The following is a 17,379-nucleotide window of genomic DNA, read 5'->3' on the forward strand; positions in this document are numbered from 1 at the left end:
AGGAGGCGTACAATCTTTCGTCAGGGGTGTGGGACGACACTGTCTACGCGTCTCTCCTCAATTGAGCCAAATGTAATTATGTCCCTGTTTAATTCCTTGCTTCTTGTCTTGTTTAATAGATGTCATCAGTGTTTGAACCTGACAGGCTGGGAATCCGCCAATTGCAGCCGCGGCGTTTATTTACCCGGAGAGGAGGAGGACGACTCATCGTTCATTTCTGTACTTGGATAAAGACTCGGAGGAGACGAGAACGTGGAAAGCGTCGCTCTTTTAACAGTGTTAGAACCAATCAGTACGTTTCCATGCACTAAATGAGTCCGATTTCTCAAATAATTATACAAAACACAAAACCAGTGAAGTTGGCACGCTGTGTAAATGGTAAATAAAAACAGAATACAATGATTTGCAAATCCTTTTCAACTTATATTCAATCGAATAGACTGCAAAGACAATATATTTAACGTTCAAACGTTCCTGTGTTGTTAAATATTCAGTGTTGTATTGTTCATAGTGATATTGTAAATCCCTGGTAAAAGAGGAGCAATGTTCATATGTTGTTAATATTCAGTGTTGTATTGTTCATAGTTAATCTTGTAAATCCCACGTAAAAGAGGAGCGACGTTCATATGTTGTTAATATTCAGTGTTTTATTGTTCATAGTTAATATTGTAAATCCCACATAAAAGAGGAGCGACGTTCATATGTTGTTGATATTCAGTGTTTTATTGTTCATAGTTAATATTGTAAATCCCACGCAAAAGAAGGGCGACGTTCATATGTTGTTAATATTCAGTGTTTTATTGTTCATGGTTAATATTGTAAATCCCACGTAAAAAGGAGGGACGTTCTTTGGTTGTTAATATTCAGTGTTTTATTGTTCATAGTTAATATTGTAAATCCCACGCAAAAGAAGGGCGACGTTCATATGTTGTTAATATTCAGTGTTTTATTGTTCATAGTTAATATTGTAAATCCCACGTAAAAGAGGAGCAATGTTCATATGTTGTTAATATTCAGTGTTTTATTGTTCATAGTTAATATTGTAAATCCCACGTAAAAGAGGAGCAATGTTCATATGTTGTTAATATTCAGTGTTGTATTGTTCATAGTTAATATTGTAAATCCCACGTAAAAGAGGAGCAATGTTCATATGTTGTTAATATTCAGTGTTTTATTGTTCATAGTTAATATTGTAAATCCCACGTAAAAGAGGAGCGACGTTCATATGTTGTTAATATTCAGTGTTTTATTGTTCATAGTTAATATTGTAAATCCCACATAAAAGAGGAGCGACGTTCATATGTTGTTGATATTCAGTGTTTTATTGTTCATAGTTAATATTGTAAATCCCACGCAAAAGAAGGGCGACGTTCATATGTTGTTAATATTCAGTGTTTTATTGTTCATGGTTAATATTGTAAATCCCACGTAAAAAGGAGGGACGTTCTTTGGTTGTTAATATTCAGTGTTTTATTGTTCATAGTTAATATTGTAAATCCCACGCAAAAGAAGGGCGACGTTCATATGTTGTTAATATTCAGTGTTTTATTGTTCATAGTTAATATTGTAAATCCCACGTAAAAGAGGAGCAATGTTCATATGTTGTTAATATTCAGTGTTTTATTGTTCATAGTTAATATTGTAAATCCCATTTTCTTTAAAAAACTGTAAAATTCCATCTCGTTTCTTTTTAATTGGTCTGTCATAACTATTTTAGAACTCTATCGGACATTGTGACTTTTGGTATTAGTGTTCCTGAAAAAAAGGGACCCAAACACACATACCGTACAGCAGATTTTTTACAGCTAAATGTGTATATTTAATTTATACACACCCAGACACATTTTTTCTCTCAATGTGGCCCCCAAGTCAAAATATTTGCCCAGATCTGTGCTAACCACTAATGATACTTCAAATGCTGATACTTTGCCGTTTTATGGAGGTATTAAAAAAAACACACCCGGAGGTTGCCTACAGCCGCATATGTTCATGCCAATGTTCTTCTGGCAGGCTGAGCGTTACAGATGGGAGATTTACATTTACATTCTCCGAGACGGCTTTTTTCGCGCAATCTTTTTTGACCTTGTACTCGCATGCGGTTATTGTTGAAACATTCAAGGACACTCGACCGAAATAATTCCTTAAAAGGGACATTTTGAAAAGGCATTTCAATGGCGAGATGAGGGAAGCGGACATTAGTTGTATTAAAATGTAAATGCAGCAGATAGATTTATTCCCTTTAAGCACAAATACTGCCACACACTAGTTGGCAGACATGAAAGGAAGCAATTATTTCTGTCAAGTTCTTGGTGAAAAAACTGATTTACAGTATAAATTAGTTGTGAGTGTGTGTGTGTGTGAGAGAAAGAGAGAGAGAGAGAGAGAGAGAGCGTGTGAGTGTGTTCACAGCCCCTGTTTGTGGTTTGGGCACATTTGGACACACTCCGAAAAAAGTGTCGCGATTCAAATACAACTACAACTAAGACGCCTCCACTTCACTAACTAACTGAAATAAACGTCTGCAAGCGGCACGCCTCGGTGTGTGCGAGAGCGAGCACACGCACGCACACAAGCCCCACTTCCAAATATAACTTGAAACCGTGTCAATGTTTGCTCACCTCGTCAACAACAGGGACGTGTGCTCGCACTCCAGCAAAGGACGCACGGCTGCCAGATGTTTGAACGCGTCTCGAGCTCCAAAACACACGGAAGTATCTTCTTCTCCTCGAGCCTACAAAATGTCACTTACACGTTGCACGAAGGCGATGACGGTTTTTGAAAAGACGACTGCAGAGAGCAGTCATTTGAGGGGCCGTTAGGGACATTGTTGTCTCTCACACGCACGTGGTGTGTGTGTGTGTGTGTGTGTGTGTGTGTGTGTGTGTGTGTGTGTGTGTGTGTGTGCGTGAGAGAAAAACATTTTAGTTGTTTATGTGAGAGCATTTCAGTAGTGTATGTGAGAGCTTCTCAGTAGTGTATGTGAGAGCATTTCAGTAGTGTATGTGAGAGATTCTCAGTAGTGTATGTGAGAGCATTTCAGTAGTGTATGTGAGAGCATTTCAGTAGTGTATGTGAGAGCATTTCAGTAGTGTATGTGAGAGCATTTCCGTAGTGTGTGTAAGAGTGTTTCAGTAGTGTGTGTGTGAGAAAAACATTTCAGTAGTTTATGTGAGAGCATTTCAGTAGTGTATGTGAGAGCATTTCAGTAGTGTATGTGAGAACATTTCGGTAGTGTATGTGAGAGCATTTCAGTAGTGTATGTGAGAGCTTTTCAGCAGTGTATGTGAAAGCATTTCAGTAGTGTATGTGAGAGCATTTCAGTAGTGTATGTGAGAGCATGTCAGTAGTGTGTATAAGAGTGTTTCAGTAGTGTGTGTGAGAGAAAAGCATTTCAGTTGTTTATGTGAGAGCATTTCAGTAGTGTGTATAAGAGTGTTTCAGTAGTGTGTGTGAGAGCATTTCAGTAGTGTATGTGAGCATTTCAGTAGTGTATGTGAGAGCATTTTAGTAGTGTATGTGAGAGCATTTCAGTAGTGTATGTGAGAGCATTTCCGTAGTGTGTGTAAGAGTGTTTCAGTAGTGTGTGTGTGAGAAAAACATTTCAGTAGTTTATGTGAGAGCATTTCAGTAGTGTATGTGAGAGCATTTCAGTAGTGTATGTGAGAGCATTTCCATAGAGTATGTGAGAGTTTTTCAGTAGTGTATGTGAGAGCATTTCAGTAGTGTATGTGAGAGCATTTCAGTAGTGTATGTGAGAGCTTTTCAGTAGTGTATGTGAGAGCTTTTCAGTAGTGTATGTGAGAGCATTTCAGTAGTGTATGTGAGAGCATTTTAGTAGTGTATATGAGAGCTTTTTAGTAGTGTATATGAGAGCTTTTCAGTAGTGTATGTAAGAGCTTTTCAGTAGTGTATGTGAGAGCATTTCAGTAGTGTATGTGAGAGATTCTCAGTAGTGTATGTGAGAGCATTTCAGTAGTGTATGTGAGAGCATTTTAGTAGTGTATGTGAGAGCATTTCAGTAGTGTATGTGAGAGCATTTCCGTAGTGTGTGTAAGAGTGTTTCAGTAGTGTGTGTGTGAGAAAAACATTTCAGTAGTTTATGTGAGAGCATTTCAGTAGTGTATGTGAGAGCATTTCAGTAGTGTATGTGAGAGCTTTTCAGTAGTGTATGTGAGAGCATTTCAGTAGTGTATGTGAGAGCATTTCAGTAGTGTATGTGAGAACATTTCGGTAGTGTATGTGAGAGCATTTCAGTAGTGTATGTGAGAGCATGTCAGTAGTGTGTATAAGAGTGTTTTAGTAGTGTGTGTGAGAGAAAAGCATTTCAGTTGTTTATGTGAGAGCATTTCAGTAGTGTGTATAAGAGTGTTTCAGTAGTGTGTGTGAGAGCATTTCAGTAGTGTATGTGAGCATTTCAGTAGTGTATGTGAGAGCATTTTAGTAGTGTATGTGAGAGCATTTCAGTAGTGTATGTGAGAGCATTTCCGTAGTGTGTGTAAGAGTGTTTCAGTAGTGTGTGTGTGAGAAAAACATTTCAGTAGTTTATGTGAGAGCATTTCAGTAGTGTATGTGAGAGCATTTCAGTAGTGTATGTGAGAGCATTTCCATAGAGTATGTGAGAGTTTTTCAGTAGTGTATGTGAGAGCATTTCAGTAGTGTATGTGAGAGCATTTCAGTAGTGTATGTGAGAGCTTTTCAGTAGTGTATGTGAGAGCTTTTCAGTAGTGTATGTGAGAGCATTTCAGTAGTGTATGTGAGAGCATTTTAGTAGTGTATATGAGAGCTTTTTAGTAGTGTATATGAGAGCTTTTCAGTAGTGTATGTAAGAGCTTTTCAGTAGTGTATGTGAGAGCATTTCAGTAGTGTATGTGAGAGATTCTCAGTAGTGTATGTGAGAGCATTTCAGTAGTGTATGTGAGAGCATTTTAGTAGTGTATGTGAGAGCATTTCAGTAGTGTATGTGAGAGCATTTCCGTAGTGTGTGTAAGAGTGTTTCAGTAGTGTGTGTGTGAGAAAAACATTTCAGTAGTTTATGTGAGAGCATTTCAGTAGTGTATGTGAGAGCATTTCAGTAGTGTATGTGAGAGCTTTTCAGTAGTGTATGTGAGAGCATTTCAGTAGTGTATGTGAGAGCATTTCAGTAGTGTATGTGAGAACATTTCGGTAGTGTATGTGAGAGCATTTCAGTAGTGTATGTGAGAGCATGTCAGTAGTGTGTATAAGAGTGTTTTAGTAGTGTGTGTGAGAGAAAAGCATTTCAGTTGTTTATGTGAGAGCATTTCAGTAGTGTGTATAAGAGTGTTTCAGTAGTGTGTGTGAGAGCATTTCAGTAGTGTATGTGAGCATTTCAGTAGTGTATGTGAGAGCATTTTAGTAGTGTATGTGAGAGCATTTCAGTAGTGTATGTGAGAGCATTTCCGTAGTGTGTGTAAGAGTGTTTCAGTAGTGTGTGTGTGAGAAAAACATTTCAGTAGTTTATGTGAGAGCATTTCAGTAGTGTATGTGAGAGCATTTCAGTAGTGTATGTGAGAGCATTTCCATAGAGTATGTGAGAGTTTTTCAGTAGTGTATGTGAGAGCATTTCAGTAGTGTATGTGAGAGCATTTCAGTAGTGTATGTGAGAGCTTTTCAGTAGTGTATGTGAGAGCTTTTCAGTAGTGTATGTGAGAGCATTTCAGTAGTGTATGTGAGAGCATTTTAGTAGTGTATATGAGAGCTTTTTAGTAGTGTATATGAGAGCTTTTCAGTAGTGTATGTAAGAGCTTTTCAGTAGTGTATGTGAGAGCATTTCAGTAGTGTATGTGAGAGATTCTCAGTAGTGTATGTGAGAGCATTTCAGTAGTGTATGTGAGAGCATTTTAGTAGTGTATGTGAGAGCATTTCAGTAGTGTATGTGAGAGCATTTCCGTAGTGTGTGTAAGAGTGTTTCAGTAGTGTGTGTGTGAGAAAAACATTTCAGTAGTTTATGTGAGAGCATTTCAGTAGTGTATGTGAGAGCATTTCAGTAGTGTATGTGAGAGCTTTTCAGTAGTGTATGTGAGAGCATTTCAGTAGTGTATGTGAGAGCATTTCAGTAGTGTATGTGAGAACATTTCGGTAGTGTATGTGAGAGCATTTCAGTAGTGTATGTGAGAGCATGTCAGTAGTGTGTATAAGAGTGTTTTAGTAGTGTGTGTGAGAGAAAAGCATTTCAGTTGTTTATGTGAGAGCATTTCAGTAGTGTGTATAAGAGTGTTTCAGTAGTGTGTGTGAGAGCATTTCAGTAGTGTATGTGAGCATTTCAGTAGTGTATGTGAGAGCATTTTAGTAGTGTATGTGAGAGCATTTCAGTAGTGTATGTGAGAGCATTTCCGTAGTGTGTGTAAGAGTGTTTCAGTAGTGTGTGTGTGAGAAAAACATTTCAGTAGTTTATGTGAGAGCATTTCAGTAGTGTATGTGAGAGCATTTCAGTAGTGTATGTGAGAGCATTTCCATAGAGTATGTGAGAGTTTTTCAGTAGTGTATGTGAGAGCATTTCAGTAGTGTATGTGAGAGCATTTCAGTAGTGTATGTGAGAGCTTTTCAGTAGTGTATGTGAGAGCTTTTCAGTAGTGTATGTGAGAGCATTTCAGTAGTGTATGTGAGAGCATTTTAGTAGTGTATATGAGAGCTTTTTAGTAGTGTATATGAGAGCTTTTCAGTAGTGTATGTAAGAGCTTTTCAGTAGTGTATGTGAGAGCATTTCAGTAGTGTATGTGAGAGATTCTCAGTAGTGTATGTGAGAGCATTTCAGTAGTGTATGTGAGAGCATTTTAGTAGTGTATGTGAGAGCATTTCAGTAGTGTATGTGAGAGCATTTCCGTAGTGTGTGTAAGAGTGTTTCAGTAGTGTGTGTGTGAGAAAAACATTTCAGTAGTTTATGTGAGAGCATTTCAGTAGTGTATGTGAGAGCATTTCAGTAGTGTATGTGAGAGCTTTTCAGTAGTGTATGTGAGAGCATTTCAGTAGTGTATGTGAGAGCATTTCAGTAGTGTATGTGAGAACATTTCGGTAGTGTATGTGAGAGCATTTCAGTAGTGTATGTGAGAGCATGTCAGTAGTGTGTATAAGAGTGTTTTAGTAGTGTGTGTGAGAGAAAAGCATTTCAGTTGTTTATGTGAGAGCATTTCAGTAGTGTGTATAAGAGTGTTTCAGTAGTGTGTGTGAGAGCATTTCAGTAGTGTATGTGAGCATTTCAGTAGTGTATGTGAGAGCATTTTAGTAGTGTATGTGAGAGCATTTCAGTAGTGTATGTGAGAGCATTTCCGTAGTGTGTGTAAGAGTGTTTCAGTAGTGTGTGTGTGAGAAAAACATTTCAGTAGTTTATGTGAGAGCATTTCAGTAGTGTATGTGAGAGCATTTCAGTAGTGTATGTGAGAGCATTTCCATAGAGTATGTGAGAGTTTTTCAGTAGTGTATGTGAGAGCATTTCAGTAGTGTATGTGAGAGCATTTCAGTAGTGTATGTGAGAGCTTTTCAGTAGTGTATGTGAGAGCTTTTCAGTAGTGTATGTGAGAGCATTTCAGTAGTGTATGTGAGAGCATTTTAGTAGTGTATATGAGAGCTTTTTAGTAGTGTATATGAGAGCTTTTCAGTAGTGTATGTAAGAGCTTTTCAGTAGTGTATGTGAGAGCATTTCAGTAGTGTATGTGAGAGATTCTCAGTAGTGTATGTGAGAGCATTTCAGTAGTGTATGTGAGAGCATTTTAGTAGTGTATGTGAGAGCATTTCAGTAGTGTATGTGAGAGCATTTCCGTAGTGTGTGTAAGAGTGTTTCAGTAGTGTGTGTGTGAGAAAAACATTTCAGTAGTTTATGTGAGAGCATTTCAGTAGTGTATGTGAGAGCATTTCAGTAGTGTATGTGAGAGCTTTTCAGTAGTGTATGTGAGAGCATTTCAGTAGTGTATGTGAGAGCATTTCAGTAGTGTATGTGAGAACATTTCGGTAGTGTATGTGAGAGCATTTCAGTATTGTATGTGAGAGCTTTTCAGCAGTGTATGTGAAAGCATTTCAGTAGTGTATGTGAGAGCATTTCAGTAGTGTATGTGAGAGCATGTCAGTAGTGTGTATAAGAGTGTTTTAGTAGTGTGTGTGAGAGAAAAGCATTTCAGTTGTTTATGTGAGAGCATTTCAGTAGTGTGTATAAGAGTGTTTCAGTAGTGTGTGTGAGAGCATTTCAGTAGTGTATGTGAGCATTTCAGTAGTGTATGTGAGAGCATTTTAGTAGTGTATGTGAGAGCATTTCAGTAGTGTATGTGAGAGCATTTCCGTAGTGTGTGTAAGAGTGTTTCAGTAGTGTGTGTGTGAGAAAAACATTTCAGTAGTTTATGTGAGAGCATTTCAGTAGTGTACGTGAGAGCATTTCAGTAGTGTATGTGAGAGCATTTCCGTAGAGTATGTGAGAGTTTTTCAGTAGTGTATGTGAGAGCTTTTCAGTAGTGTATGTGAGAGCATTTCAGTAGTGTATGTGAGAGCATTTCAGTAGTATATGTAAGAGCTTTTCAGTAGTGTATGTGAGAGCTTTTCAGTAGTGTATGTGAGAGCATTTCAGTAGTGTATGTGAGAGCATTTTAGTAGTGTATATGAGAGCTTTTTAGTAGTGTATATGAGAGCTTTTCAGTAGTGTATGTAAGAGCTTTTCAGTAGTGTATGTGAGAGCATTTCAGTAGTGTATGTGAGAGCATTTCAGTAGTGTATGTGAGAGCATTTTAGTAGAGTATATGAGAGCTTTTCAGTAGAGCATTTCAGTAGTGTATGTGAGAGTATTTCCGTAGTGTATGTGAGAGCATTTCAGTAGAGTATGTGGGAGCATTTCAGTAGAGTATGTGAGAGCTTTTCAGTAGAGCATTTCAGTAGTGTATGTGAGAGCATTTCAGTAGTGTATGTGAGAGCATTTCAGTAGAGTATGTGGGAGCATTTCAGTAGAGTATGTGAGAGCTTTTCAGTAGAGCATTTCAGTAGTGTATGTGAGAGCATTTCAGTAGTGTATGTGAGAGCATTTCTGTAGTGTGGGTAGGAGTGTTTCAGTAGTGTGTGTGAGAGAAAAACATTCAGTTGTTTATGTGAGAGCATTTCAGTAGAGTATACTAATATGAGAGTGTTTCAGTAGTGTGTATAAGAGTGTTTCAGTAGTGTATGTGAGAGCATTTCAATAGTGTATGTGAGAGCATTTTAGTAGTGTATGTGAGAGCATTTCAATAGTGTATGTGAGAGCTTTTCAGTAGTGTATGTGAGAGCATTTCAGTAGTGTATGTGAGAGCATTTTAGTAGTGTATGTGAGAGCATTTCAATAGTGTGTGAGAGCTTTTCAGTAGTGTGTGTGAGAGCATTTCAGTAGTGTATGTGAGAGCATTTCAGTAGTGTATGTGAGAGCATTTCAGTAGTGTGTATAAGAGTGTTTAAGTAGTGAGTAGTAGTGTGCAGTTGATCAATACAATCATTGATAGTTGCAACCCTGAATAATACTGCGGCGAATGGGAGAAAAAGAGAAAATAAACTGAGTGAGAGTAAACTGACTTACCGTCCAGCCACCGCCGTCCGTGGTCATGTCGCAGTACACCTGGAAGCCAGCGGGATGGTGGATGGGGAACACCGAGTAGATGCCATCTTCTCGCTGGCCGCTGGCGTACAGGTCGCCGCAGTCACGAGGACGCGAGCCTGAGAGAGGCGGAAAGCATGAGTTAGTGAAAAAGTGTTAAATACGTCGACACCAGCAGAACCAAACAGTGCCTCTGCAGGTTGCAGCCAAGTAGTGCACACCAATCGTTTTTTATGCTTAGTCGGTCAGAAGGCTGTTTGGAATGGTGGCCATATAGAGTCGGGAATGGATTCATGGTGATGAGTTACCGTATTTTCCAGACTATAAGTCACACTTAAAATAAGGAACAAGTTTGGTTGAGCTTACCCACCTCGAAGCTATTTTATTTAGTACATGGTGTAATGATAAGTATGACCAGTAGATAGCAGTCAAACAAAAGAGATACGTATTGGCTGCACTATGATGGCAATATGACTCAAGTAAACAACACCAACATTTTAAATGTTCCATTGAAAATATAGAACATTACACACGGCGCTCAAAAATCTCTCAAAATGTTTTAGTACGACTTTGGTAAGCTATGAAGCCGCACCGCTTGAAGGATTGTCGGCGCATTAAACATAGAAGTATTATTATGGTGTGTTTGAGGTATGTCCTGGGCGTGACGTTAAAGTGCATCCGGCAGTGGAGGCTCCTCTATGGGGTCTTGGGGCACTAGGAGGTTAACCCCTTTACTACTGTTACCCCAGGTGGCCCTTGGCAAAGGCCTAGTACCTGACTGCCCCCTAGCCAGGGATACGGTGAAGACCTCAACGGCGTAGCAGGCGGAAGACGGTAAATGTAAGCACTACCACAACGGCTGCGATGGCGGATGAAGGCTGCAGCTGAAAAAGGGTCCCCAGTCGTCTTGGACTCCATGCCACTGGACCCTGACCTGATTTCTGTCAAGGATTGTGTGGCGACTGTCTGTGCACTGGTCTCCACACGTTAAACAAAGTCACGCACAGGCATCCTCCATAAAGGGATACACCCCTACCATGAGGATCGTCATACTCGCTCCGAGTGACCGCCGATGAAGATGATGATAAGGTAAGACATTATCTGGCGTTTTGTTTCGCAATATTATGCAAAATCTACTTTTCTTACCTTCTGGTACTTGCTGACGTGTATTTGGGATCTGCATGAGTACTGAAAAATTGCTCGTGCGTGTCAGCCTTTGTAGTTTGTCGATAAGCTTCTTCTTTTTCTACATCTTCTTGTTATGGGACATTAATCCTCCGCTGTTGCCGGTTCTAATATAAAGTAGTGTAAAGTTCTTACTTATATCTGTCAGTAAACTCGCCATGAAAGCGCTAAAACATACCGGTGTAGTGAGTTGACATTATTCACCCAAGGAACTTTAGTTATTAGAGTTTCGGTCGGACGTTTTTTCACGGGACACATTTCCGACCTTGTTGCTGTTTCCGGATGAGGAAATGCTGCTCCGTTATCAATCGAAGTAAAGTCTGAATGTCATTAAAACAGTTAGCGCCATCTTTTGACACTTCTGCCACTCCCGTCCTTGCACGCTACACCGCTACAACAAAGATGACGGGGAGAAGACGCTGCCGAAGGTGGAGCCACGTAAATAAGACAAAACGGTGCATCCGGAAGCGACTGTCAGAAAGCGGCTTGAAGATGATCTGTAAAACATCATCTATGCAACATTTTCACCAAAGAACCACCATTACATGTTATGTAGACCAGTGGTTCCCAACCACCGATTGGTACCCCGCCACACAAGAAATTAACAAAAAAAAAATATTTTATTATTATTTTTTAAAAAAAATTAAATCAACATAAAAAACACAATATATACATTATATATCAATATAGATCAATACAGTCTGCAGGGATACAGCCCATAAGCACACATGATTGTATTTCTTTATGGGGAAAATATATAAATTAAAAAAAAAAAAAAAAAAAATATCACCCCCCCCCAAAACATTTTTTCAAGGGTTGACTGGTCCGCAGCTACAAAAAGGTTGGGGACCACTGATGTAGACCTCAAGGAAGTGTTTTACATTTAGAAAAAATAAATACATATATATATATATATGTATATATATATATATATATATATATATATATATATATATATATATATATATATATATATATATATATATATATATATATATATATATATATATATATATATATATATATATATATATATATGTTTAGTTTATTTTATTTTATTAAGGATCCCCATTAGTCTACACCGCAATGGAGACTATTCTTCCTGGGGTCCAGGCAAAAAACATCCCACAATCACAAAACAAAAGATTACAATGCAGTACAACATGATCAAATAATAAAATGTTGTAAAAAAAAAATAGCAACAACAAAGAACCAAAAAAAGTAATAATAACTTCGAGTTTACATAATAATGTTCATACCAAGGATACAAATAGCAATATAAATATATATATATATATATATATATATATATATATATATATATATATATATATATATATATATATATATATATATATATATATATATATATATATATATATATATATACATATATAAATATATATATATATATATATATATATATATATATATATATATATATATATATATATTTTTTTTTTTTCAAAATTAAAACAAAGAACCGATGGCCTAAAATATACACATTAGTGTACCAAAGACAATTAATAAGTGACGAAAAAGTACCATCCATCCATTTTCTACTGCTTGTCCCACAATCAATAAGATAGTCAATAGTCAATAAAAACAGTCATGACATTAGGTACAATCTACAATAATCTCTTTCTGCAGTGTGCTGAAATGATGGAAAGTGCCACTCTGCATAGCAACTGCCACAGGGGTCAAGATATTCAACACTAGTGCACCCAAAATTTGTCACGTTACATGTGTCAGGTAAACTTTGACAAATGGGGCCATATGAATCCCCTTCTTATTGTCAAAAAATGAGGACAAGAGAAGAGGTATATCTTAATTAGGACATACCTGCCTAAAACATCTAGGGGATGTTTCTATGTACAGCGGCGTTCATCCGGCCAGAACGGAAACCCTCTTGGAGGTGACAACTCCACACGAGGGACTCGGGAACTATTCCCCGGAAAGCCGCGGAGGAGCTTAGCCGTGACGACAAGGTCACAGATTTCTTCTCGTCGGGTTAACTCTATGAGAAATTAGAAACATTCTTTCGAGCACGATTCCTCCAAGTTTCCACGCTTTTCTTTGCATTGGAGACCTGAAAAAGTGAGTTCCATCTTGTTCTGTTCTATTCCCAGAGGCAAGAACATTTCCTTGCAGTCCCTCCTCGCTATGTTCCATGATGCGAAGCCAGGGATTACTCCGTTTGAAGCAAAAGCCTTCAGGTTACTGGCACAAGAGTTTTCACGAGTGCATCATGTAACACAGGCCTGGGCAATTATTTTGACAAGGAGGGGCAACATTTAGAGAAAAAAGTGTGTCTGGGGGCGAGTATATCTATCTATCAAAAGTTTACATACACTTGTAAAGAACATAATGTCATGGCTGTCTTGAGTTTCCAATCATTTCTACAACTATTATTTTTTTGGGATAGCGTGATTGGAGCACATACTTGTTGGTCACAAAAAAACATTCATGAAGTTTGGTTCTTTTATGAATTTATTATGGGTCTACTGAAAATGTGAGCAAATCTGCTGGGTCAAAAGTATACATACATCTGACTACAGAACTTTCCTCCAGAAGGTTTTATCTTTGTCCATGTGATGTCAGATGAAACAGAAATTGAGCTGTTTGGCCACAATACCCAGCAATATGTTTGGAGGAGAAAAGGTGAGGCCTTTAATCCCAGGAACACCAATTCCTACCGTCAAGCATGGTGGTGGTAGTATTATACTCTGGGCCTGTTTTGCAGCCAATGGAACTGGTGCTTTACAGAGAGTAAATGGGACAATGAAAAAGGAGGATTACCTCCAAATTCTTCAGGACAACCTAAAATCACCAGCCCGGAGGTTGGGCCTTGGGCGCAGTTGGGTGTTCCAACAGGACAATGACCCCAAACACACGTCACAAGTGGTAAAGGAATGGCTAAATCCGGCTAGAATTAAGGTTTTAGAATGGCCTTCCCAAAGTCCTGACTTAAACATGTGGACAATGCTGAAGAAACAAATCCGTGTCAGAAAACCAACACATTTAGCTGAACTGCACCAATTTTGTCAAGAGGAGTGGTCAAAAATTCAAGCAGAAGCTTGTGGATGGCTACCAAAAGTGCCTTATTGCAGTGAAACTTGCCAAGGGACATGTAAGCAAATATTAACATTGCTGTATGTCAGGGGTGTCCAAACTTTTTCCACTGAGGGCCGCACACTGAAAAATCAAAGCATGCGGGGGCCATTTTGATATTTTCTTCATTTTCAAAACCAATTACCGTAATTTCCGGACTATAAGCCGCTACTTTTTCCCCTCGTTCTGGTCCCTGCGGCTTATACAAGGGTGCGGCTTATTTACGGCCTGTTCTTCTCCGACACCGACGAAGAGGATTTCGGTGGTTTTAGTACGCAGGAGGAAGACGATGACACAATGATTAAAGACTGACTTTTCATATACCGGTAGGCTGGTTATTTTGATAACGTACAGGTGAGCACTTTGTATTACTTTGCACCGTTGTATTATTTGTACTCTGCACGAATGCTGTTCGCCATGTCAAAGATGTGAAAGTTTGATTGAATGATTGAAAGATTTATTGTTAATAAATGGGACGCTTTGCGTTCCCAAACAGTCATCTCTGTCCCGACAATCCCCTCCGTGGTAGCAGGAACCCCTATATACTACGGTAATTACACATCAAAACCCTGCGGCTTATAGTCGGGTGCGGCTTATATATGGAGCAATCTGTATGTTCCCCTAAATTTAGCTGGTGCGGCTTATAGTCAGGTGCGGCTTATAGTCCGGAAATTACGGTAAATATACACTTTTTTTTAACCTTTGGGGCTCGTTCAAGTTAGTTCCTAGGGACCCAGAAGTGTTTCAGTCTTAAAAAAGGTTAAAAATAAGTCACCCAATTTTTTGGGACAAAAATACAAAATATACAATATTTTTCCCAAAAAGATTTTCAAAGTGGAATATTTTATGTGAAGTAATTTGATCCCTAAAGAGGTCAATATTCATAGCAAAATTGATTTGAATTTATTATTATTAATATTATTTTTTTTTTTTTTAGCAAAGAGACATGTGTTTTTTAATTCCACTAAAATGTTTGGGGATCCAAAAGTGCCCCACTCATAAAATGGTCATGCTTTTTTATTTATTTATTTTTTTACATTCAACACTTAAATCTCTGTATCAGCTTTAGATAATATATAGTGTAATTAGTTTAGTATAATTATAATAACAATCAATATAATAATTAGTATAAATAGTATTAGTATATAATTTGTATGTATTTTTAAAAATAATTTTCATATTTTTCGTGGTTTTTTTGTTTATTGTATTTGTGTCCTTTTTGTCCTTATATCAGTCAATAATTCATAGCAACATTGATTTTGACTTATTATTATTATTTTTGTAATTATTACAAAAATCGTGTTATTAGCGTCAACAATGCAACTTGCATTTCACCTATTTGCTCTTTCATTCCACGTTTTAATATTTAAAAAAAAAAAGTTTTAGTATTTTTAGAATTTTAGAATTATTTGGGAATGTCCGGCGGGCCAGATTGAAAAACCTAACGTTTTCCTGTTTTCGCAACTTGTGATCGGATCCTCACTTGGGAGTCCCAAGTGAGGATCCAATTTCAGAATTTCAGAATGCAATTCTGAAATTCTAATTGGATTTTTTCCTTGGCTTCAGTCTGGACCCCAAGTGCCCAGACTTACTGAATATTTGTTTTTCTCACTTTCTCACCCCCAGCATTTACCTGTTTCTCACCTTTGTTGTACCCGTCAGTGATCCTGTTCTGTCTCCCTATATTGTCTGTCTGATCGTCAATGGGATTGTGCTGAAAATCTTAATTTCCCCTCTGAGATTATTAAAGTAATTCTGATTCTTATTCTAAATCCGATAAGCGTCTTAATGATTGGCCAAAACAGATGGTTGCAAAATATCAATCAATAAATCATCACAGTTAGAGATGTCCGATAATGGCTTTTTTGCCGATATCCGATATTCCGATATTGTCCAACTCTTAATTTCCGATTACGATATCAACCGATACCGATATATACAGTTGTGGAATGAACACATTATTATGCCTAATTTTGTTGTGAGTGGGGGTTGTATATTGTAGCGTCCCGGTAGAGTTAGTACTGCAAGGGTTTCTGAGTATTTGTTCTGTTGTGTTTTTGTTGTGTTATGGTGCGGATGTTCTCCCGAAATGTGTTTGTCATTCTTGTTTGGTGTGGGTTCACAGTGTGGCGCATATTTGTAACAGTGTTAAAGTTGTTTATACGGCCTCTCTCAGTGTGACCTGTATGGCTGTTGACCAAGTATGCTGTGCATTCACTTGTGTGTGTGAAAAGCCGTAGATATTATGTGATTGGGCCGGCACGCAAAGGCAGTGCCTTTAAGGTTAATTGGTGCTCTGTACTTCTCCCTACGTCCGTGTACACAGAGACGTTTTAAAAAGTCATACATTTTACTTTATGAAACCGAAAACCGATAATTTTGAAACTGATACCGATAATTTCCGATATTACATTTTAAAGCATTTATTGGCCTATAATACCGGCAGTCCGATATTATCGGACATCCCTAATCACAGTTTATCTATACTTATAAAAGCAAAGTCTGCACATTTGTAGTTTTTTGTGTGGCAGGGTTCCTGCCACCCTCCTCAATGTCGCTAAGCGCCAGTGAGAGCGATATACAGACCCCCTCAGGCCATGATTGTTGTCATTCAATTTGTTGTATCATCCCAAAAAGTCATGAAAATATTTTATGAAGGTTGAACGTTACTTAGCGCAGCCTGGTGATGAAGGTTGACCAAGGAATTGTTGTCTGGTGAGCTTCTTCAGCACCTGTCCGGAACTTCATTCAAGAATTTGCAGAGTAACAACACATTCCTGTGCTCGGCAGAGGTAAAGATCATTAAGACCCAGGCTCGTGTTTCTTTGCGATGCTACGTCACTCCGACATGCGTCAGGAACCTTCCACCTGCGCCACCATTGACGAGGTGTTGTTCTGTGCTGTCGGGTCCCGAGGCGAGGCGACAATAACGAGGCCGCTATTACCTTCCTGATTAGCGACCAGAAGAACATGTCAGCGATATGCGCGAGCCGAACTGGTTGGTTGAAGTGTCTCGAATCCTCTGTTAAGTTGGAATCCTGTAATATTGTCTTCATAATGTCTGTTAAATAGCCAATAATTGCAGGATATAATAGTATGTATATATATATATATATATATATATATATATAAGTGTATATACATGTGTATAAATACATGTGTATATATATTTATGTGTGTATATGTATATATATATATGTGTCTATGTATATACGTATGTGTGTATATGTATGTATGTATGTATATATATATATATATATATATATATATATATATATATATATATATATATATATATATATAAACATATATATATATACATATATATATATATATATATATATATATATATATATATATATATATATATATATATATATATATATATATATATATATATATATATATGTATGTATATATATATATATATATATATATATATATATATATATATATATATATATATATATATATATATATATATATATATATGTGTGTGTGTGTATGTATATGTGTGTGTGTATGTA

General features: G+C 37.5%; 1 protein-coding gene across 2 annotated transcripts in view; it reads right to left on the reverse strand.

The window, feature by feature from the left end:
- Positions 1-17,379, reverse strand: part of fibcd1b (fibrinogen C domain containing 1b) — a 404,668-nt gene that overhangs the window by 189,678 nt on the left and 197,611 nt on the right. For both annotated transcript variants that reach the window (XM_062057018.1, XM_062057017.1), the window contains one exon: positions 9,539-9,675. In XM_062057018.1, coding sequence (XP_061913002.1) covers positions 9,539-9,675 — 137 coding nt within the window. The remainder of the gene's footprint in view (positions 1-9,538; positions 9,676-17,379) is intronic.

The sequence above is a fragment of the Entelurus aequoreus genome, linkage group LG08 (genome assembly GCF_033978785.1).
Source record: "Entelurus aequoreus isolate RoL-2023_Sb linkage group LG08, RoL_Eaeq_v1.1, whole genome shotgun sequence".
Classification (NCBI taxonomy): Eukaryota; Metazoa; Chordata; class Actinopteri; order Syngnathiformes; family Syngnathidae; genus Entelurus; species Entelurus aequoreus.